Here is a 23,552-nt window from a genome sequence, read left to right on the forward strand (position 1 = left end):
GGAGGCCCAGAAGTACACAATGTTTTATTGAAAAAAGTCAGGCCTCAGCTGGACAGTTCCATTGCGCTTTGCTCCGTGGGGGTCCCTGCCCACAGTAGCCTGAGCCAGATCTTCCTGCAGGTGGGCTGGGCCAGACCCCCCTTCCTCACCACCCTTCCCCTCCTCTCTGATGGTGACATCCAAACAATAAATATGCAATAAATAGCATTCCTGGGCAGGCTGCCTTCAAATCCCACATCAGCTCCCACCAGTCCTCTCCTGGGGTGCTGGATGGGAAAATCCCCAAACCTCTCAGGGTCCGTCAGTACCTTGGATCCTTCTCCATTGCCAGGCCCAGTCCCAGTCTCCAAGGAGACCTAGCAAAGCTGGGTCCGGGGCAGGGCCAGGCAAAGCAGGGCTGGCGGGTGGGTGCTGGGAGGGGGCTGTTACCCTGGACACCTCCACTCTAAGCCACAAGTGTATATGAGGCTCAGGAGTAGATGGTGATCACTTCACGGCCACCGCCACGCACCAACAGCACACGCTCAAGGCCTTCGGTCAGCACCTCCAGGAACTCCATGTCTGTAGAACATCAGGTCAAGGAGGCAGCACCAGGACCAAGGGCACCCAGGGAAATCTGGCCTACTAATCAGAGCTGGGGTAAGCTCTCACCCCCTCATCTAGAGAGAAGAGCTCCTGGCCTGACCTCCCGTGTGTCCGCCTCCCCACTGCCTGCCTCTCCACAAAAGGATACAGTTCTCATCACCTTCGCTGTTCTTGGGTGGGCCAGGCATGTTCAGTAGGACCAGGCGGGCATCGTGGGAGCGAGTGACAATGACTTCATTGAGCTTCACAGCGGTGTGCATGCGCCGGACATTGGACTGGTCCCTGCAGGTAATGCAGCTGATCGTGGGCCCCACCCCTCACCCCCCCCAAAGACTGTGTACGGCCCCATCCCACCCCCACACTCCAGTGTGGTTGAGTCCATTCTTGCTGCACTCACGGTTTAATATGCACCAGCTCCCGGAAATTGTCAGGGGCGTGGCTGGGGTCCCAGGACTCAGCTGCCATGTACTTGTCCCGAGTCCATGTCATCTGGATCTTGTCAGCCCCAGCTGCAGAGTCATCTTCCTCGTCCGAGTACAGGCTCTCCAGGCGCAGGGCTGAGTGCCGGTCCTTGACCAGCTGGGCCTGAGGAAAATCAGAGGAGGTGGCCTCAGTTCCATGGGAAAAGGGGGGCCTCATTCTGATGTCCCAAACTAATGGTGTCTCCAAAGGCCTGACCTGCCACCCACCCCTGCCCCAAACAAGAAAGCCACGGACTTCTCGCTCCCGCTCTGTCTTGGTCAGCCTCATCTGCCGCAGCATCTGGGACCGCTGTTCCATCATTAGTGTCCGCTCATAGGTATATGCAGAGATGTCGCTGTTATGCTAGGGAGAGAGTGGGCCATGAAGAATGGGCTGCATGGGACAGGGTATCCACAGGGCCACAGGGACAGGTGACTCACCATCTCTACCACCTCCACCTCTGCCTCAAGGCGTAGGTGGTACAGGAAGATGGCCAGATCCTTCTTCATCTGGATGCTGTTGTCATCCATCTGGGCCACCGTAAAGATGCGCATCCGGCACTTCCTCCACACCTGTGGCACGGGAGCAGGTGGGTGGTTTAGTCACATTCCACCCCTCCAAGGGCCCAGCGCTTGCCACCAGGGCCCACCCACCAGGCCCACCTTGTGCTGGCGCAGCAGAAAGGGCAAAAGCATAAGCATGCCACCGTCGTGCACAATCCACCACACATCAATGTGGCCCTCTAGGTAGCGCTCATGGTTGCTGGGGTAGAAGGCGATGTTCTTGGGCACGAGCAGGGCCAAGTGCGCTGCTGTGGTGCAGCGCACGGTGTCTGGGGAAGAAGGCCACTGCTGACTGCCAGCCCGTGGCCCTCTGGCCTCTGCCCTCACCTGATCCCCAGCCCCTCTCCCACACAGCCGAGCCCAGGACCTATCTATCCCATCACAAACCAATAAAGGTCTTCCAGGCACGTGGGTCCTCGCTCTGTCGCCAGCCATAGGGCCAGCCCAGCACCACAGAGTTATGCCTCATGCCACCCAGGCCACAAGACTGGATGAGGTGGGCCAGCCCCTCTCGCACCTTGCTGGCTACCACCACCTGGCAGAAGCCCTTCACCTTCTCAATCTCCATCATATTCTTGATTGTCTGTAGGAAACATACCAGGGTCAGAAGGCGAGGCCATTAGCGTTCCCTCTCCTCGGTTCCCTCCCAACAGAATGACTTGGAGGTGCGGGTGGGGGAGGAGAAGGAGGTAAGCTGCCCACCCAGAGGCCGTGTTTTTAAGATGGGACAGCCATACCCCCTTGCTCCAGCTCTCACGTGGCAGCAGTGTGGTCCACCTGGCTGGTCAGGATTAGTCCCCTTCTCCTAGGAGCCAGCTGCAGCCCAGACACCTCTAGTCAGCTCCCCACCCCCTACAGCAGGCACCTGCTCAGCAGCCTGGGCCTCGCCATAGCTCTCCAAGAAGCTGCCCTGGATGACAGAACCGACGATGGTCAGGCCCTTGCCAGCCTTAAGCTGGGAGGCGAAAGTGAGGAGTCGTGGGTACTTCACGTGAAGGTCCTCGTCTAGCTTCAGCAGCACCAGCAGCTGAGGCCTGCAGTGGCCAGATGGGGAACCTGAGACCTGGGCCAGAGGTTTCCAGGAAGCCCCTCTTCTTCCCTTCTCAGCTCACATGCCCCCACCAGTGTGAGTAGCAGGGATCCAAGGGCACCACTGACAACCCCAGGACAGGGAACATGGACTAGGGAGGGAGAACCAGCACCTCTTGACCCTCCCACCCTCACAGCAACCCCCTGAGTACCTTGAGTGGCTCCTGTCAGTCTGGATGTGAACTCACCGCCAGTTCTTTGTGTGAGGAGGCCCCTCCTCTAGCCGTAACAGTGCATAGCGGGCAGCACTCAGGGACAGCCCTCGGATCCCATCACCCCACTCCTTCTCGGCCCTGCAGGGGCCAACCACAAGCTGGTGAGCCCCTGGGCCCACCCATGGGATTCTGTCCATGTGTATGTGAGATGGAAGGCAGCCAGCCCCCCGAGTCACGGACCGCCAGCCCCACACCCATGGTGGCTAGTGAAAGGTGGCTCAGCACCCCCAAACCCAGCATACAGACTACCCCACTTGTCCCAGCCAGGTGGCAGTCCCGCACTCACCCTTGGTATTCAATGTACTTGTAGATCATGCCCGCAATGAGCATGGCGACCAGGGCATAGTACCAGGAGGAGACAAACATAAGGGCCAGGCAGAGGCTCATGCCCAGGAAGGATAGCGCCCTGGGCCAGAGTGGGGAAGGGCCAGAATCAGGAAAGATCAGTAGGGCCCCAAGCCAAGCCTCCAACCCCCCAATCTCTCACCAATAGCAAACACTGTCACCGAAATTCAAACTCCATCCTGGATGGGGCTCCTAGCTTCCCTCAAAGTTCTTGTGTCAGAGGACTTGGCTCAGAGGTCCAGCTGGCACTTACCAGTGATAGTACTTGAACCGCGGCCGCCAATTGGGTGTCCTTAGGAGTGTCTGCACAGCGCAGGCCAGGTTCACAAACAGGTAACACATCAGAAAGAACCTGCAGCACAGGGAATAGTTGGTACAGAGCGGCCTCCTTGGGATCCAGGTGCCTGATATACCTGATCTTCCCCAGGCTGGAGCTGGACTAGGAACTGAGTGTCAAGGCCCTGCCCTATGTGGGCTCAGCCAAGTCTCCTCAGCCTCACAGCCTGAGGCAGATGGGACTTCTGTAAGGGCATCCACAGAGCCAGGTCTTAGAGGACGGGCAAGCGTCCACAGGTTGACAAGGTGGGAAGGTGGGCTGCAGGCAGGGGGAACAGCGGAAAGAATGGTGCTGAGGACTGCTCAGTGTCTGGAGATGGCTGGACAATATTCAGGCCTCTGGCCTGGGTGACCAGTTGGATGAGGGGCTGTCATGAGTGTGGAGAAGAGAACCTCAAGGGAATACCAAAGGGCCATTTGGCATACACTGAACTAGAGATGCTTGAGGGATACCGTGGTGGGTGTAGGAGACGGGGACATGGGCGAGGCCTGCTGCGTGAGCCCTTCAGCTGGCTGGAAAGAAAGGGCAGACAAGAAGGCAGGAAGTCTTACTAGAGAGGGCAGGTCAGGGGCAGAAACCCCCAGAAGGGGGAAATGGTCAGTCCCATTAGGGCTGCAAGGAAGAGCCACCTGATAAAGGCTGAGATACATGCTCTGGCTTGGGCAGTGAGGGGTCACCACCCTATGATGGTGGCAAGAACAGTTTCAGGTGTGCATTTATGCACTGGTGGAGCTGGGCTGCAGTGGGGAATAAGAGAAGACTGACTTTGGCAGGCCTGGCTGAGGCTGGGGGGGCTACCTCCAGGGGGAAGGAGGACCTTTCAGGCCTATAGGTTGACTGGGGCAGTGAGTAGTAGTCCTGTGATAACCGAGCGAGCAAGAGGGAACATGGGCAATAGAATGAGATGTGTGAGGAGAAATGGAGTAGCCACTGGCAGAGGTGAACACGGCAACCACATGAGCTCTGCCTCAGGGATCCCCAGAAATTGCCACATGCTGATCACCTCCCGCAGGGCACTGGGGATCTCAAATGCCCAGCCGACTACAGAACTTTAAAAGCAAACAACTTCTGGGCACCTGGGTGGCTCAGTCGGTTGAGCGTCTGACTTCGGCTCAGGTCATGATCTCACAGTTCGTGGATTCGAGCCCCGCATCAGGCTCTGTGCTGACCGCTCAGAGCCTGGGGCCTGTTTCAGATTCTGTGTCTCCCTCTCTATCTCTGCCCCTCCCCTGCTCACGTTCTGTCTCTGTCTCAAATATAAACATTAAAAAAAATTAAAAATAACAAAGTAAAAGCAAACAACTTCTAAAACATATGGGTGGAGCAGTGGTGGCTTCCTCAAGGCACTAGGCACTAGGTGCTTGCTGTGTCCGGGAGGGGAGGGCTCTGGCTGTTCGCTCTGGGAGTCTCCCACGGAGGAGTGTGGGACCTGTTGGTCTCTGTAAAACTCCTGCATAAGTGCCAGGCTCACTCCTGCATGTAGAGGTAGGCTGCGTTCTGCCATGCACACTTCTCCCCATACAGCCTGACACGTCTCCCAGCCGAATACTCAACACGAGACAGAGTCATAGGGAGGTGCTAGGGCCCTTGGCTGAGGGGTGCTGAGGGTGCGTGGAGCCCTTCCCAAGACCATTCCCCTGTCCTGCCCCCCCAGCTCACATGGATAGAATGGGGGCCACCATGTCAAGGGAGGCGATGAGGATGCCCAGCTCAGCAATGAGTGCTGTCAGGAGGAGTGCCCACGTTGGTTCACCATTTGCCTTTCCATGGCCAAATACCTGCATACACCAGAGTGAGTAGGGTCAGTGAGGGAAGAAGCTGGTCCCATCACCCCCATCCCACACCTTGGGCCATAAGCCACAGCCTGGCCTCCATCATCCCCAAGTTCCCCCTCTGGGGCTCAGGTCACACCCACGCCTGTCCCGATAGGTACCACAAGTTTCTCTCCCCTCCCATCTCTCCGGGCCTCTCTGTTATGGATGAGCCATAGACAGGCCCTGAGGATTGTGGCCACAAGGAGCTCTGCCAACATCAGGGCAGGGCCAGGGCAGCCCTCAGCAACTTCCCATGGAAGGTTACGTGGCCCTGGGGCCACCAGAGGCCCCACCACAGGCCCCAGCAGGATGCAATGCATCCATATCCACTACCCCTCTACCCCAGCCAGTGTGAGAGACCCGCAGTAGCCAGGCTATGAGGGAGTGCAGATGGGCTCACCCTGAGGAAGGGAATGATGTTGTCCTTGGCGATGGCCTGCAATAGGCGTGGTGCCCCAGTGAGGCTTTGTAGGCCGGCACCACAAGTTGAGAAGAAGGAGCCGATGACGATGACCCAGGGCGAAGGCCAGGCCAATGTGCCCACCACCAGGTTCCTGCTGACGCCATCACCGTACCTGCAGGGGCCAGGCTCAGGCCATGCTCCAGGCAAGGAGCCCCCCAAGCCCTGGGTGGGGCTGCCCAGAGCGAGGGATGTCAGCAGTCAGGAAGGATGGCTATGGTGGGCAGAGCTCTGGCCCCTCAGCAGAGAAGGCTAGTCCACCAGCCCCTATCCTCTCCCTCAGCCCAGCCCTGGTCCTGATGTCACCATCCTCTCAGAAGAAAAAGTCCTGGTGGGGCCGGACTCACCTGGTGGCACAGACCACCACTGGCAACCAGCAGCCTGAGGACATGTGTGGGACCACGCGCACGAGGGGAGCTGGTGTCAGGGCAGGCAAAAGCTGAGCCCCCTGCCACAGGGAGGGGCCCAGGTCACTCACTTGTCCCGGAGTACCACACCCTCGATGCAGGCGCCAAAGAGAACCACGCTGCTGAAGTCTGCAGCTGTGTCAAGGAAAGCTAGGCCTCTGCTGCCACTGTTGTCCCCACTCATTCCCCACACAGAACCCACACGCCCCTTGTCCTAGCCTTAGCCAGTAGACGCAGCTGAGGATTTCGTGTTGTGCACACACCCCTCAAGCGAATGCACGTGAAGAGTAAGGTGTGTATGTGTCCACACGTGTGTGGTATGTCTGTGAGTGCCAGCTGGTAACTTACACATAGGCGAGTGCCTCCCGCCCCCCTCCCCGCCCACTCCAGGCCCGGGAAAGGATACACACAAGGGAGGTCGTAACAATGGCCAGAATGGTCCCCACAGGAATGGACTTCTGGGCATCCCGGAGGTCCCCGGAGCGGTTTGAGCCAGCCATAATGCCTCCAAAAACAAGACATCCTCAGGGGCTCCCCCAGGAGACAGGGCAGGGCTGGGTGGGTGGGCAAGAAGTACTCACCTGTTACGGAGGGAAAGAAGATGCCGACCAGCACGGTGAAGGATGTGGCGATGTCAGCCACCACGTACAGGGGCAGGCTCTCCTTCAGGCCAAGGGCATCTGTGGAAGGCAGTCCGTGCTTCTCCACGACCTCGCCCTTCTCCAGGTAGGCACTCCACAGGTTTTCTGTGGGGGCAGCAGTATCACTACCGCAGCCCCACTTACTTCCCAGGGGCAGTTTGGGGCAGCCCAGCCAGAGGCTGCAGATGTGAGAGGCTCTGGGGGTTCAGGATGGGGTGGGGTAGCATCAGCCACAGGGAAGGAGCTCTTCTGGCTAGAGGTCTGACAGGCAAAGGTGGCTGAACCACCATCGGCCACAGCATCACCACTGCCTGCCTCCTAGACAGAGGCCCTTTATGGCTCTTGTGAGAACAATCCCAGGCAGCGTCAGGGGCTGGTGACTGGGGAGAGGGGCTGCCAGAACTTTCTGGGGGCTGCTGCATGCCTGGGATACTGGCCAAACAGGCTCTTTTCACTCAAAACCTAGCTGCCAGGAGCCAGGCTGAGAGGACACTGCTGGGCTGGGAAGGCAGCCAGACCTGCCCCCCTTCCTGAGCTGGCCACACAAGGACAGCTCTGTGCTCTACTGCCTGCCTCCTGCTCAGCCTGTGGGTCAGAAGCAGGAGGATGGGAGGGAGGACGCACCCTGGAGCACACCAGCAGCCGCACCAGGGATGCCAGGGATCTCGGTCACATTGTTGACCAGGAAGTAGGGGTCACAGGAATCAGTGGTAAGGTTGGGGCTGTGGCAGAAGAGTTTCCATAGCTGGGTGGCCACTGTCTCATTGTTCACCATGGCCGTCTTGGCACAGACGTCAAACTGGTCCCAGGACAGGGTCTTGTTGCCCAGCATGCACACTCTGTGGGGGGGGGGGGGGGAGCAGAAGCATCAGCACCTGCTCAGCTAGAGGCCCATCCTGCAGTCTCGGGACTCATGGCATCAAAGGCCACTGCTTGGGAGGAATGTCAGTGCAATGTCTGGAGGTATTCCCAGGTTACTTACGGAAACACAGGAGGGTCAAAAATTGACTTGATGCCCCCGGCATAGATGGACAGGATGGAGATGATCACACAGGCCAGGAAGAGTGAGGCAAATTTGTTCACATACTTGACACCAACAAACACCACTAGGGTCATGAAGGTCAGAAAAATGGTCCCATATACCCGCATATTATTCAAGGTGGCACTTGATGTATCATGAGCGCCCACTGGGTAAAAAATGGCAGCTGGTGGGGCAATGTAGGTCTGAAACAAGACAGATAAAGAAAGTTCGATCTTCCTATTTGGAAAGTGAGTCCTGTCATTTTGGTTTTCTTTTTCCTTTAATATTCAGAAAAAGACACACAAAAAAACATAGTATACGAGTCCATTTATATGAAATGTCCAAAATGTATAAATGTGATCAATGACAGAAAGCAAATTAATGGTTGCCTAGGGCTGGGGGGAATGGGGAGTGACTACCAACAAGTATGGGGTTTCTTCTTCTTGGGGGGATGACAATGTTCCAAATTCGATTGTGGTGATGGTTGCACAACTGTGAATATACTAAAAACCATTAACTTGTATACTTTAAATAGGTAGTGAATCATATGGTATGTGAATTATATCTTAATAAAGCTATTATTTAAAAAAAAAATGAATTCAGACACAGGAGTCAACCTGAATAGCTAACAACCAACAAATAAACAGCCAACAATAATAAATGATAGTATTGGGTTGTGAGCCAAAGAATAAAATAAATATCCAGGAGTCCACACTGATATAAATACACAGTTAAATAAGTAAATGGGAGAGAGGACACATTTTCCTTAGAGAAAAAATCCAAATAATAAATGTAGGAATGTGGGAAATAGAAAAACAAAAAACAATCCCCCTCCCCTACCCCAGAAGAGATCCAGGAGCAGAGCCATTCTACAGGCAAAGAACCTGGAGGTGGGAGTAGCCAGGCAGTTCCTCTAAACATCTACTGTCTGGATCTCCAGGGGTGGGCACTGGTTACCCTGCACTCCCCACTACCCCTCCATCTCTTCTTCACCAGCTGGGGAAGTCCAGTGGGGAGGGGGAAGCTGAGTCAGAGCACACATGGGGCTCATGGAGGGGGCACTGGCCTCCGGACAAGGTCCTGTTCACCCTGGTTTAGGGATGAGGATAACATAGATCCTTGGCATAGAGCCCTGGGGGAGACAGACCTGGCCAGAGTCTACACAAGCCCAGGAAGTAGGCTCTGCATGATCACCAAGATCACTCAGTTAAATGCAACAGTTTACAGACCACCTGCTATGGCTGAAATATGCCCAGATGGGTGGAACACTTAGGGCCAAGGTGAAGGCAGCCAGGCCCCTTCCCTGCCTGGCCCAAACTGGTAAGGGTTGAAGGGGAGACTGGCGTGAGCACAGATCTTTCTCCCTCGAGAAGGCCTTTCATATTAGAAGCCCCAGACCTTGGCCAGAGGTGAGGGAAGCATGAGCAGCCTGAACCAATAGGAAAGGGACTACATGGAGAAGACCAGAATTGGCCAGAGCTTAGCCTAACTCACCAGCAAGATCTCAATGGCACCTAGGATGTACATGGCTGCAGCAAATGTTGTTCCCAGGTAGAAGCACAGGCCCACAGCGCCTCCAAATTCTGGCCCCAGCGAGCGGGAAATCATGAAATAGGAGCCCCCGGCTACAACAGAGAAAGTCAAGGCTGGTTCTTCTGTAAGGGGGTTTCCCCCAAGACAACCCCTCACAACCACCCAGCGTGACAGGGACTGTTTTTCCCACTTACAGATGAACAGAGGGTTGGGAGGTTTGCCCAAGGCTGCGTGGTTAGTAAGTGGCCAGGCTGGGGCTGAACCCCTCTCCCATCTGATTCCAACACCCAGCGTGGGCCAGTAAAATGACTGCTTTGCTAGGGCAGCTCTAATCCACAGCAGTGCTCCAGTGCTGGCCCACTGTCCTCCAACTCCCTGCACTCGGGCCAGTCCCTACAGCCTCCTCTAGCTAAGTATGTCCCATCTCAGCCTGCCTTACCCTTCCCTAGGGCTGTGTCTGTTAGTCTGACCCCTCCAGACAAAGGCAAGGGCTGTGTTGTCATTTTTTTGTTCCCAGGGCCCAGCACAGGGCCTGCCACCATGCTGTAATCCTAACTCTAGGATCTTCTCCTTAAGGGACTGACAGGGTCGTGAACAGAGATCTGTGTGCAAAGCTGCTAATGACAGTGTTTACAACAGTGGAGAAATAGATCCCAAGAGCAGGAGAAAAATCCATATATATTAGGTACAGCTATAGGTATCCTATCAATCCTGTTTAAATAACCAAATAAACTGTTTCTAACTCAGGATGGTGGGATTATGGATTCTTTCAATTTTCTTTTAAATATTTTTCTTCATTTTCAAACCTTTTTATGGTAATCATATATTCCCTTTTTCCCCCTATTACTTTTACATGACTACTAATAAAGCTGTTATTAAAAAAAAAAAAAATCCAGACACAGAAGCCCATCTGAATAGCTAAGCAGCCAAAGTGAAACAGTTTGAAGAAATTATTCTTCAATATTCATTTGCAACAAAATAAATAACGATAGTGCTAGATTATGATCCAAAAAATAAAATACATATTCAGAAATCCACATCAGTATAAAAAATAGTTGAGTAGGGGCACCTGGGTGGCTCAGTTGGTTAAGCATCTGGCTCTTGATTTCTGCCGAGGTCATGATCTCAAGGTCCATGGATTCAAGCCCCAAGTTGGGCTCTGCACTGACACCATGGAGCCTGCTTGGGATTCTCTCTCTCCCTCTCTCTCTGCCCCTTCCCCACTCATGCTCTCACCCTCTCTCTCAAAATAACAAATAAATTAAAACTTTTGAAAAAATGGTTAAATAGGGGTTCCTGGGTGGCTCAATCAGTGAATCGTCTGACTTCAGCTCAGGTTATGACCTCACGGCTCATGAGTTCGAGCCACACATTGGGCTCTCTGCTCTCAGCACAGAGCCCGCTTCAGATCCTGTCTCACAATCTCTGCCCCTCCCTCTATCATTCTCTCTCCCTTTCTCTCAAAAGTAAACATTAAAAAAAATTGTTTTTAATGGTTGAATAAGTAAATAAATGGGGTCTCTGAGAACTAAGTGCAATCTCATTATCCCTGCTGAAAATGAAAACCTTCTACATTGTCTATCCTATAATCCATAGTGTCCAGACTTTTGGTTTGGGCCACCCTATGTGTTCCATCATCTTCTTTGTCAGTCCCAGTACCCTTTAAAAAAATTACTTTTAAACTAAACAAACAAAACATAAAACATAACAGCAATCTCAAACTCTGTCAAGCAAGGATGCTCCTAAGTGTTGGCACCGTCAGAGTCAGCAAATACGCCCTCACCAGAGAACTGTTTGGGGGGAAGGAGGGCGTGGCTTGGCAATGAGGGTTCCTGGGCATGTCAAGGCAGATCCTGGGCCCCTTCTTCCCATCAGGCCTGGGTGGCGCTTACCCACCTGGAACCACACCATTGGTGGCGATGGCACTCATGGAGATGGCCGTCAGCAAAGTCTGTGGGAAGGAGGGCTTAGGTGAGCAGCTCAGCCGGGTGGGCTCTGTGAAGGGGCTATGGCCCGCACCCCGGTGAGGATACTCACACAGCAGCAGCAGATGAGCACGACGAGGAGAGCCTGCAACACACCGGCCGTGCCCACCATCCAGGTCAGCCGCAAGAACAGGATAACCCCGAAGATATTCTGTAGGCAGGGCAGGTACACCCCCATTAGGGTGCCCATACTGGGTGCCTGTGAAGCAAAAAGGGAGGGGGGGAACAAAGAACATCAGGGGGTCTCAGGTGCACCATGGAAGGTCAGCCTCTGATCACTCAGAATCCCCTTATTCCCAGGGTGTTCTATCAGAGAATAGGTTGGAGAGGGAAATCCCAAGTGTAAGTCCTGGGGAGCACAGGGTGGGTGGGTGACAGCTGGGGTATCTATGTTGATTTCCATATATGAAGGTGTTTGGGACTGGAAAGGTACAAAACCTGCTTATTTTCAAAACCCCACCTGTGAGCTTTTGAGCCTCACCTCCCCCTCAAGGTACTGCTCCCTTCCCTTCCTCTTTTCTGCTAAACTTCTGGAAAGAAAGGTCTGTCCTGATGCCCACCATCTCACCCAGCAGGTGTCATGTCACCCATGTCAGAGTCCAAGAAGTTGTCCCTGGGACTCCCTCTCCAGCCCCCAACTCCAGTTAACTCCAGTCCAGGTGGATACTAAGTCCTGCCCAGTCTGCCTCCCAAGCTGCCCTAAATCAGCCTGCCTTACTTCAGCCTCAGCCCCTTGAACCTGGGGCACTATACCTGTGGCACCCGGATGGTGCCTTCCGGTGCCTGTCGACCTCTCTACACTCCAGCCCACTCTGCGGCCGTAGAGGGTCACTGAATACCAAGGCCAATCTCATCATCCCTGTCGAAAACCCTCTGCATTGTCTCTCCTATAATCCACAGTGTGGGCCAGACTCCCCAGTTTGGGCCACCAGGTATGCCCCATCACCTTCTTTGACAGCTTCAGCCCCTGATGACAACGTGTGCTCATCTCTGCCTGGAAGGGTCAGTCCTGCCTCATTGCCTGGCAAACTCTTCAGTTACACCTTCAGGGGGCTTTAACTGTTACCTCTTCTGGGAACTTCTCCGGGGTTGCCTTAGGTTGAGTTGGTACTTCCTCTTGCATCCCCTCAACACATCTGATACACTTTTCTAGCACAGTAGTCACTACAAGTCATGGTAACAGTTCACTTGAATGTCTCATGACCATATCGGGTTATACTTGGTTTGTTTACTTTTCTATCACGAGTAGGCCCCAAAGGTACCAGAAGGTGGTCCTAAGCCCAGTGAGTGGTATCTTGGAAGGCCCCTGGGATAACCTGCTAGGAAAATCCTGCATAGACAATAAAAACTCAAGGTGAAGATCAGGTAAGGAAGGTCCAGTGGGCAAATCCAGGCAGGATTTCTCAACTTTCTAAGGGCAGAGTAGGGGCCAGCCAGGAGGCCAGGGCAGAAGCTGACACAAGAGGCAAGGCTAGCATCTTTTGAAAAACTGAGCCCCCACGAATGCAGCCTAGGGTAGCAGGGCCCTAAGAGCTTCCACCACAGACCCAGCAAGCTGGAGTGGGGTGGCAAAGAGAACTATGTGGCCACAGGAACTTTTCTGAAGGGTCCAGGCCTGGGACAGGATCTCTGTGCAGTCTAAAGGGACCTCAGGGGCGCCTGGGCGGCTCAGTCAGTTAAGCAGCCGACTTTGGCTCAGGTCACAATCTCGCGGTCCGTGAGTTCGAGCCCCGCATCGGGCTCTGTGCTGATGGTCAGAGCCTGGAGCCTGTTTCAGATTCTGTGTCTCCCTCTCTCTGACCCTCCCCTGTTCATGCTCTGTCTCTCTCTGTCTCAAAAATAAATAAACGTTAAAAAAAATTAAAAATAAATAAATAAATAAATAAATAAATAAAATAAAATAAAAAAATAAAGGGACCTCAGAAGAGCCTGGAAAGGCACAAGTAAAAACAAATGGTCCCTTGAACTGGTGACACCTTATCTGGGCTCTGAGCCCTTCACAGAGGCCCTGGACCACACACTGGATAGTGGCAGCTCCCAGCCCCACCCCATTCTAAGCTGAGTCACTCTGGGGAAAGGGCAGTGTGGGAAAGGGCAGGGCCGGAAATGCTTTCTGCATCCCCAAATAACCTCTGGCAGCCTGCGAAGGTCATCAGGCCAGAGCCAGAGCAGCTGCCATGGAGAGGCTGCCTTGGGTCTGGTTGGGGGCCCACCCTTCCTGCTTTATGCCTCCTTTCATGATTGCCCTGCTCGGACCCATCCTGGGTGAGGACCACAGCTCAGTAGCTCCGACTCCCTAGATACCTGCTGACTCACTAGGGACTGGACCAGCCTTCTCCTTCCTCCATAGGAAAAGCCACTGGAACTGAGACAGTCTTGCTATCCTCCCACATCCTAACCCTAGGGCCAATAAGCTGGGCAGGTAAGCTGAAACTGAGCTCCAACATCCTGAAAGCCTCCTCATAAAGCTAAGGGACCATGACCCTTTACCAACCCAGACTTCCTTGTGACAGTCCTGTTGGGATGTGCACTAGCCTTTCTCAGGGACCTTTTTACTCCTCGTCACCAGGTCCCTGGACTTGGCCCTAAGGAACAAAGAGAGGCTCTTATCAAGGATTCTACCTCTCTCTCTCTTTCTCTCTCTCTCTCTCTCAATACATACATACATACATACATACATACATACATACATACATAAAATTTTAAAAAGAGGACACCTGAGTGACTCTGTTGGATAAGCATCTGACCCTTGATTTCGGCTCACATCATGGGATCAAGCCCGTTTTGGGATTCTGTCCCTCTCTCTCCCTCTGCCCTTGCCTTGCTCATGAGCTCTCTCCTTCTCTCTCTCTTTCAAAATTAAAAATTAAAAAAATTTTTTTTTTTGTTTAAAGGATTCTACCATCCACTGCAGGCAACACTCTCAGAGGCTACCCTCTGCAGGGCTAAATAAGGATAGCCAGGGGTACTCAGGGTTCTCTGCCATGTGCAGTCCAGAAAATGCCAGCAAAATCACAACCAGCAGGATAGGGTGGGGGTCCAGTCTGTGTGACCTCAAGATCTCAGCTGCCCTCCCTGAAGTGGGGGCTGGTTTGCCTCCTGGAGGAGTAAAGTGAGGGGTGCACAACGGCCTCATCTACCCTCTCCTTGGGCCACCCCTTCAAGGTCCACATTTCATGACCAGGTCTGAGGCTGGGTCCCCAGTTTATCCCAACCAAGAACTTCTTTGGTCTGTGCTGAACTCCAGCAAGAACGCTACAGCTGGTACCAGCCAAACCCAACCTCCTTCTAAGTCACAGCTATTTCCCAAACCTCAGGGAGTCAGTAAGGGAGAGGGAGGGCTCCTTGCCTCCAAATTGAAAATGTAAAAAAAAAAAAACAAAAAACCCTCCAGTCTTCAGTTAAACTGAGCCCCGCCTATAGGGGAGCTGAGCAAAGACATGTAAAGTCATTCTGAAGAGAGAGGAGGGCTGGAGGGCCAGAGGCCTGGATAGCAATGGGGGATGGGGCCAGGAGAGGGATAGGGAAGCCCCAAGAGGCAGTGTTTTGTTCCAATCACCCCCCTAACCCTGGCACTCACAGGGGCTGTTGGAGAAGTCTGCCAATGGAGGCAACACAGTGATGGGTAGGTTTTGGTCACCGGGTTACACAGTCCCAATGGACAACCAGGTTCCTGATTCCCAAGGTAACACCCTTATCTATCCTGACGGATAGAGCCAGAGCTCTGGCCTTCTACGTAGTATAGCTCACGGTGAATCCACAAATCTGCCTTCTAGTGTACACAATTATCTTGTCTGGCTGAGTCACCTTAGGTGAGTCACTTAACACCTCTGACACTCAATTTCCTTATCTGTAAACTAAGGGTGAAAGTAGCACGTTTCATAGCTTTGTCGTAAAGATGACAATGCAAGAAGCCAAGTCCACTGCTGAGCATGATGTCACACACAGAGGTCAGAGAAAAAGCAGCTGTCACTCTCACTATCATTGCTGAGGGCCTACCTGGCCCTCTGTCCCCTTCAGGGTCTCCTCTTTAGCCCACCCCTTAAAGCCTTCTTGAGCCCAAGGCACTCAGTGCCCATCATCCATGCTCACCATACCTGGTACCCACTTCCCCTGGGTTGCTCACAACTGCCAATTCCAGAGCGTTGAGTCAGTCTTCCTGGCAATGGCCCCTCTGCTGCCCCTGACCAGCTTACCTTGGCTGCTCTCCGGCGGGTGCCCTCCCCACTCTCAGCTTCCTCATGTTCCTTGGCGCCCTGTGTGAGGTTGGTGTAGCTGACGAGCTTGCCCAGGAGAGATGATACCTTTGGGCGGATGTCCAGCTCTTCCTGTAAATAGAGCCACAGGGTAATCTGGCAATGGGCCTGGCCAGTGCCAGGCTACCTGTGGTGGCCAGCAGCCTGGCCTCTGTCCCCTTGCAAGCCCTCAGGCAGGCCCGGGCCTGATGCCACTCTTGCCTGGGGAAGCCCAAGCCAGCCTACTGGGCAGGTGTGGGTGCCACACCCCAGCACGTGCCACTCAAAGACTCAGCCCAGTGACTGCTTCTCTCTGCCTCATCTTGGCTACAGTCACTACCAGAACATTTATGAAAAAGACCTGCCTCAGGGGTGAGGGCAGGGCAGGGCAGGGCTGGCAGACAGGCAAACGGCACACTTCATCTTGCCTGTTCTGCCTGGCTTCCTTCCAGCTATAAGTGGGCCTCTGGGACTCACGTCTGCCCTCAACTCTCCCATAAAAAAGTCATCACAGTGACCAAGGAAGCCAAAAGGGGGATGTCTGGAACAAGTGAAGTCTCTCTTATTTGCCCAAACCCTGAGCTGAACAGATGGTCTTACCCCCAGGCCCCAGGCCTTGTAACACACCTCAGTCCCCAAGGTAGGATCCTGGCCCATCTTGGGGTGGAGCCAGGTCAAAGCCTTTGCTGCAGAAATTTGCTGCTTTCTAGGCCAGGAGGCCTTCCAGGGCTCGGGCTCCCCAACCGCCACCTGAGTCTAGGCTTTGCACCTGCACCCTCCCCAGCACCGTAGCGCTACCTACCTCTTGCCCAGATTTAGTTTTTCCCTGTCTGTCAGCTCCCTTCTGACCCTACACACAAGGAGAAACCGGTTTGGAGTGAGAAGTGAAGATGGAGGTCTTTTGGGGCATGTGGAGATTGAGAAGCCCAGGAGATTCTCATGGGACAGTTAGCTGAATGTGTGTCAGAGTTTAGAGGCCTAAACCATGTCTTAAAAATCTCCATCCAACTTCTGAGTTTGAGTCTGAAAAGGATAAAACTCAAGTTCAGAGGCATAAAACTGGGAATGTTTCCAGACAGGTGTCCAATTAGGCTGCAGGTGTGGAGAGAGAAAGTAGATCCAGTAAGAAGGACCAGGCCTCTGTAAACACGAGGACAGAGTCAGCGGAGCCAACCAGAGAGGACAAGGAAGAGCTCACAGGAGAGGGAAGAAAGAGAAATACTGTGAGTAAAGGGGAAAAAAAGAAATCCTGAGGGGAGAAATCCTGACAGATGGTTACCCTGCTGAGGGGCTACGTGGAAATCACCCGTGGAGGCGGCGATGGAGGTGGGGATTGTGAGTGGCCTCTAGGAGAGCAGTTTCAGTTCAAAGGGCCAAGGGGAACAGACAAAGGGAGACTGAAGGAAGAGCCGAGATATTAGGTGACATAACTGTCCAGACTGCCTGCTTAGCTAAGGTCTGAGTTGTGAAAGGCTCCTGCCCCCACTCCCACCTGCCTGCCACACCTGTGGCCCAGAATGGCTCTTCAGCTACCTCAAACAGTGCCAGGTTCCTGTCGTAGTAGTCACTTCCTCTGGAAGCCTCCAAGGGACAAAGGAAAGGGCTGCTCTCTCTGTGGTTGCCATGTCCTGTGAAGAGAGAGGGGCAGAATCCCAGTTAGGGAATGCCTCCTGAGCCCCTAGCACACCAGCCCAACAAGCCAGCCCACAAAACATCATCTCTGTGGAGCACTTCAGGGGCCAGTGTTACCAGGCTGGGCCTCAGGCTCACCAGCATACCCTGCCAGCCTCCGTGAAGGGCCGCAATGGCTAGGGCGGTAAATGATCAAAAGAGTGCGCATCATTTGCCCTAGGGCATGGGTGGGAAGGCCCGAGACATACTGGCACAACCACCTGTTAACGCTGAGGGGAGAAGCCAGCTTGGGGGGGGCGTGGCCAGACTCTAGCCTGCCCTCAGACCACCCCCACCCCTGTGCCCCAACTCCTCTTTCCCAGGCCTATCTGGCATACCCAGTGTGCTAGGCGCCAAGGGCTCGGCGTCCTCAGGGCCTGACTGGGTGCTGCCTTCCAGATAAATGAAGCTACACAAGGCGCCTTCAGCTGCCATGGCCAGCGGGCCCCCTGCTAGCTATCCCACCATGCACCACGCGGAGGCGTCCTGGAGGGCAACCCGGGGCATGCTGGGAGGAGGGGCAAGGGCTGTCCAGCCGGCGGAAGTAGTTGCAAGAAGCCATCAAGGGTCTCCTAAGAAAGCCCTACCAAAGCCGGATTAGGTGGCTCTTGCACTGAGCAAGGGCTACTAGCGGGAGCCCTGTTGGTCTCCCTGTCCCCAGATCTCAGGGACTTGCCCCAGACTAGGTGCGCGGCCATTACCAGCTTCCAGGCACCCACCCTGGGGCTGGTCAGAGTGTCTCCTGCCAAGGAAACCTCCCAGAAAGGAGCCAGATGAGCTTTTTTTTTTTTTTTTTAATAAACCTAACTCAAGTCTCAAAGCTTGTCTGTTTTTTCTGATTGCCCTGTTTTCCAAACTTTATCCTTTGTTAGTTTCGGTGGGTGACATTCCCAGCTTTCCACCGAGCAGGCAGAAGACATGAAGGGCTCCTTTTCTGATCATTAAATGCTTCCCCCCCCACCCCCTCCTCAAGACGGTATGGCAACTGCTGTAGTGCCTAGAGGCCTCATAGCAAATGGAAATCTCTCATCTTAGTTCAAAAGAGCCATGTTGGTGTTGGATGGCAATAACTGTGGCAGCAGTGTTAGCCTGGTGTCCATTGATGGAGGTGGCAACAGAATTGTCATCACCGACTCAGACTAGTGGAATGTTCCAGCCATGCACTGGCCATGCCTTGTTCTGTGAGAGCTATCTGTCAGCCTTCTCTGGTTAAATGCCCAAAAGTCACTTCTCTTGTTTGGAGCTAAGAATGCTGAATGATGCATCGTCCATCTGATATATCCTCTCGCCATTGGTATAAGGTTTAACTTGCCTTCTCTGAGGCAACAAAACTCAGTAGGTGCTGTACTATGGATTCTTTATGACCCAGAGACTGAGAAGTAAAGCGTGTCGATGACAATTTTCAGGGCAAAGTCAGCTCTTCCTTCCCACAGCATGTGAAAACAGTACGTTGCCTCATTCAGTAATCTGGAGTAGGTAAGTGAGCCAAGCTGCTCAGTCTCATGAGCTACATGATTGTGTGTAGGTCAACGTCAACAACACAGTGACAAAGGCAGCGGGAGGTCAAGCCAGCCCACCGAGTCATGTTAAAGCCTCAGGGGGTCATTTAGCTCCTCAGATGCCCTCTGACATTTGCCGTGCCCTTGATATTTGTTCAAGATCAGGATAAAGAGCCACAAGAAAAATCAGAAAACCTAGTAACAGTGCTCGTTATATTACCAGCCCTTCAGTGAGAAGCCCTCTGAAACGTACTCTTGGGTTTTGTGACCAAAAAACCAAACCAAAACAAAAAAAGTGTCTGCCCTAAATGAATCAGATGCTTCATTTTGTCAGAAAATGGCAACTATAGAGCCCATCTTATTTCCCTTCGTGCATTGACTGCCAGGAATCTCTAAGCTAAATTTACTCTTTAGATGCAGTCACCCTCTGTCTCATCTCATCCTTGCCCTCTTCCTCTTCATGGTTATGATCTGACAGTGATAGTCCTTTGGGGAGTCACTTTTGTTGCATTTATCTCTTCTGATCCTTTTGTGGAAGTAGGTTGGAAATAAATGATAAATTATGCTAAACTCATGCACTTCAGTCTATCCCACCACTGTTGCCTGTCTGTCTGAGGAAAACTGCACTAGTATCCAAAAACTGCAGAGTTCAGCATGTAGCAGTCCTCCCAAAGTGCCTGTGAATACTCCTCCAAAATCTAGCCAATCCCTTGTCCTTTCAGCCATGACTCCAGAGTGGCTGAGAGCCCATCTAAGAGTTGTGTTTAGTCCTCACAGCAACACTTCAGCAGATACCATTTGCCCCCTTTTAGTAACAACGAAATAAGGCTCAGAGAGAGTCAGAGACAAGGTCACCCAGTGAGAGGGCCCAAATCTGGGTCCCAGGATCCACTAGAACCAGGTGAGAGCTAACCTTCAGGTTTCCTACTCCTACTCTGGGTCCCAGTTCATCCCAGGGTGCGCTATAAGCCTTTAACTAGAGAAGAGTGACTGGGATTGCAATTTGCCTGGCTTCGATTCCAGAACCTCCTTCTGTGTGACCCCAGGGCAATCTGCTTACCCTCTCGGTGCTGCTTTGGTTTCCTCTTCAATGAAGTAGAGATAAGTAACAGCCACTCTTCCAACTACCCAGATGCATCAGAAAAGGGACAATCTGGCGCCAGTCATTCCTTGGATTTTCCCAAAGACTTGTTTAATGACAGCTCCAACAGAACTGTGGGAATGTGCAGGGACCTAAGCAGTGCCTGGATGTCTGTACAGCCTTCAGCTATTCCAAAAATTCCAGAGCAGGTCTGGGCATGCCTGCCAGGCCAAAGCTGCTCAAATACCAACCTGAGACCCCCAGTGAATCAGAGCATGGTGTGGGCCTTGGGGACTACCTGTGAGGTACACATATATGTATGTCCTTACCAGCAGCTGTGAACACACCAGCTATAACTGGGGACCCAGGTGAGATTCCTCATCCCCGTGCTCACAGGCATCTGCCAGAGGTACGCCTCTGGAAGCTCCCCACCCCTGCCCACAGGCCATAGTGGGCTGGATGAGAGGCCCATCTGCACCCCTTGGAGCAGAAGTAGGGGCCTTGAGAGATTCAGGTACCAGGTTGGTGTGGCCCCACAAGATGGATCTGAAGCTGTTTTGTGCCCTTTGACCCTTTGCAGTACCCACCAAGAAGGATCATAAGCACTCACCAGGGCGCATTGTGTCCCCCATACCGCAGACACAGCCAAGTTCTGGCTGCAAAGGAGCAAGAGAAGAAGGAGGGGGATAGTGGGAGGAGCTCATCCGGCTTGGAGGAACCTAGCAGGGCGCAGCCAATGTGGCTCCAGGTCCCTCCAGACACCCTGAGAAGCCAAGGCGGGGCCAGAGGCTAGGCTCATTCTGCTGGCCTGCTGCTGCAAGGCTGATCCTAGGGATGCAGCCTGGCCCAGCCTCTGGGGGAGAAGAGCCTTCCAGAGCTAACAGGGAAGCAGGGGATGCTGGCTCTTGCTGACCACTGGAACAAGGCTCGGGGCAGGGGGTGGAGGTGGGGTGTGTGCATGCACACACCATCAAGCCTGTAAAACCTACATGTCCAGCAGCCCACACCACTGTCCGGTGCCATCTCCACACATAGCAGTCAGGTGTGAGAGCCACAGCTACACACTTGCACAAGCACATACATATGCTGCTGCTATATGTATAGACACGTTTTCCAAGAGTGAGTCTCGGCAATGACAGCTCCCCCACCCCCACCCCTGGCCTCTCCTGGTGGGAGGTGGAGAAAGGGGTCTGGAGGGAGGCAGGAACCTGGGAGAAAGGGGGCTCAGTTCTAACACCTAGGTTAAGAGGGTGCTGGAGTTTCTTAAGCCTGGGTTTGAATCCCCTGAGGCAAATTATATAACTGCTCCACTCTTCAGTTCACTCCTTCCTAAGTGTGAGTAACAGGACCCATCCCATGAGAGAAATTGGGAGGATTAAACGAGTTAATTCACGTGAAGCGCCTAGACAAGCCTGGTTCTGTGGAGTGCTCTACAGATGCCCACTGTACCTACAGCCCCAAGGTGGGATCAACACGAGTGCGCTCACAGGCAGTTAGCCATAGACCCCCTCAGGCAGGCAAAGCCTGGCGCCATACGGCTGGGGGAGGAGAGAGGGTAGGTTAGTCTCTGGGAAAGAGTCACTGAAGCGCAAATGGACAGGCGAGGCGAGAGGAGGCTGGGGGAGGTTCACAGAGGTGGAGGAACTGGGGTCCGAGACGTGGCTGTGCTCCCAGCCGGGAAGGGCCAGAGATGGGGGTGCTCGGTGGTATTCACTATCCGGGCGGCCCCACTGGCCTGGCCTCTTTCGTCGGCCACGTCTGCAGCCCCCGCCCGCCGCCCGCATGGGAGGAGCTGGGGTGGGGAGGGCAGCCCAGCCGCGGGCGCCCGGGGCCCAGGGAAATAGTGTCTGCGCCCGCGAAGCGAGGGAGGTGGAGGCGGCGCAGGCTAACAAAAGTTGGGCCCGCATCGACGTGTGCTCTCACGGTTCGGATGTATGTGCGAGCGCGGGCCACGCGTGGCCCGCTCCCCTGCCCCCGCCAAGGCCCCCACCCCGCGCGCCCTCACCGTCCGAGTCCTCCCGCTCCGCGCGCTCCCCGTAGTCCACCCAACTGAGACCCTCGAGGTTGTCATAGTCGCCGCGCCTCGGCCCGTCCACCGGCACCACGGTGAAGTGAGGCATCGCGCGCACTCGGCCCCGCCGCCCCGGCTGCCTGCCGGGCAGTCCCCGCCGCTCCCGGCCGCCGCGCCCCGCCCGCTCGCATTCCTCCCCGCTGCGCTCACTTCCTCCGCCCGCCCCCCGGGCCGCCCCTCGGGGGCGGGGAGCAGGAGGGGCTCTGGCCGGCTCCTCCCCGAGGGGGGTCTAGGGGTCGGGAAGCAACCCCCCCCCCCCCACGGGGGCAGTGCTGCTGGCGGCTCCACGCCCTGGGTAGAGCCCGGTTCCTGTGTGACCCTGGGTTAGGGGCCGCCCTCTCTGAGCTTCAGATGCAATACTTGTAAAATGGTGAAATGTGCTCCGTGAGATAGGGCGCTGGGTGCACTGGCTCTGCACTCTCTGCAAGATGCTTGCCCTAGCAAGCATCCAGCGACATTTCTGTTACTTAGGGACGGGAAAGAGGAGGCAGGACCGGCGCGCAGGACCACACAGACCATCCCAGTCTTGCCCAGGGCCTCCTGCCATTCCAAGGTATTCCCTCCCCATTTCCATGATCTCTGTCTCCCACCTGTCCTCCATGTCCCTGTAAACCGAACCCCCTTGAAGATGCCGTCCCATTCCCGTGCCCCTCACTGCACTCTCTCCCTGAAGGTGGCTGGGAATTTCATGCCCCTTCCCCAGAAGCTGCTGCCTCCTTGGTGGGAAGGACACCCACCCGCCTCCTCGGTGGCCCGTTTGCCCCTTTGGAACACTACACTATGTTCTTTAGCCAAGTTCTTTCATCTTAATTTTCTTTTACTGTCTCACCTCCTGGGGATTCCTTTACCAAGTCGTTTACTTATTCACTCTTAACTTTCTTTCACTTTTCACTCCCCTGCTTCAGATAACTTATCCTCATTGGCTTTACTTTAACATCCTTTATCTCTCTAGGCTATCCTTTCAGTTATTTCTTTCTCTATCAGAAAACTCCCAAGCCCATCTGACTTGTTTATCTGCTTTTTTCCCTCTCTTTTATGGCTCAGAGAGCTTTAGAACATAGCGGAAGAATCAGTGGTATCTCCCAACAGAACTCAGACTCTGACTACCGTCTCCTCTCAGCCTTAGTTCTGGGATGGAATGAGGAAAGTCACTGGGTCCTGTAGGAGGACTTCCAAGCTGACCACCATTCTGACACTTACCCCACAGTCACCCGGCCAGGGCCTGTTGACTTGACCTCCTGTCCTTCACGCCACCTTCAGCTGTCCACAGTAGCAGCCTTCCAAATGGACTCCCTGTTCTCTCCCACTGCTCATGGTAGCGGCACCTCTTCTGAAGAGAACGCCCATATTCTTCTCTTGGCCCACAAGGCCCTGTTCCAAGTGGCTCCTCCAACAGAAGGAGTTCCAGCCTTCTGGCCTCTTTCACTTCCCCAAACTCATCTTTCCGCACATTACCTGTTCTTCACTCTGACAGAGTGCCTTTCTACCCTCTGCCCCCACCCTCACTAACCAAGCTCCTTGCTATTAGGGTAGGTCTC

At 54.1% G+C, this 23,552-nt stretch overlaps 1 protein-coding gene across 2 annotated transcripts; it reads right to left on the minus strand.

The window, feature by feature from the left end:
- Positions 1 to 230: 230 nt before the first annotated feature.
- SLC12A4 (solute carrier family 12 member 4) lies at positions 231 to 22,135 on the minus strand. 2 transcript variants are annotated; one of them, XM_049622406.1, is made up of 24 exons: positions 21,949 to 22,135; positions 17,226 to 17,320; positions 15,654 to 15,785; positions 11,510 to 11,656; positions 11,369 to 11,423; positions 9,434 to 9,564; positions 7,901 to 8,142; positions 7,543 to 7,757; positions 6,859 to 7,023; positions 6,684 to 6,782; positions 6,349 to 6,406; positions 5,811 to 5,985; positions 5,256 to 5,374; positions 3,513 to 3,611; positions 3,201 to 3,320; positions 2,888 to 2,992; positions 2,476 to 2,644; positions 1,998 to 2,193; positions 1,710 to 1,879; positions 1,488 to 1,619; positions 1,303 to 1,410; positions 983 to 1,170; positions 734 to 867; positions 231 to 561 (listed from the first exon to the last, which is right to left on the minus strand). In XM_049622406.1, exons 1-24 carry the CDS (start codon positions 22,061 to 22,063, stop codon positions 470 to 472), a joined length of 3,261 nt encoding a protein of 1,086 aa, XP_049478363.1. In that variant the 5' UTR covers positions 22,064 to 22,135; the 3' UTR covers positions 231 to 469. The 2 variants fall into 2 exon arrangements, with proteins under 2 accessions (XP_049478363.1, XP_049478364.1); XM_049622407.1 differs by lacking the exon at positions 21,949 to 22,135 and adding an exon at positions 17,702 to 17,847.
- Between the last annotated feature and the right edge of the window lie 1,417 nt (positions 22,136 to 23,552).

Source organism: Panthera uncia (genome assembly GCF_023721935.1).
Source record: "Panthera uncia isolate 11264 chromosome E2 unlocalized genomic scaffold, Puncia_PCG_1.0 HiC_scaffold_20, whole genome shotgun sequence".
Lineage (NCBI taxonomy): Eukaryota > Metazoa > Chordata > Mammalia > Carnivora > Felidae > Panthera > Panthera uncia.

Bases quoted from the DNA above. Each gene is read 5' to 3' on its own strand.
- SLC12A4 (XM_049622406.1), bottom strand. From the start codon at position 22,063: ATGCCTCACTTCACCGTGGTGCCGGTGGACGGGCCGAGGCGCGGCGAC. The intron at 15,786-17,225 runs GTAGCTGAAGAG...CTCTATTTACAG, and splicing joins GGAACCTGGCACTGTTTGAG to GAAGAGCTGGACATCCGCCC. The intron at 7,024-7,542 runs GTGCGTCCTCCC...CTGCCCCCACAG, and splicing joins GGCTGCTGGTGTGCTCCAGG to AAAACCTGTGGAGTGCCTAC.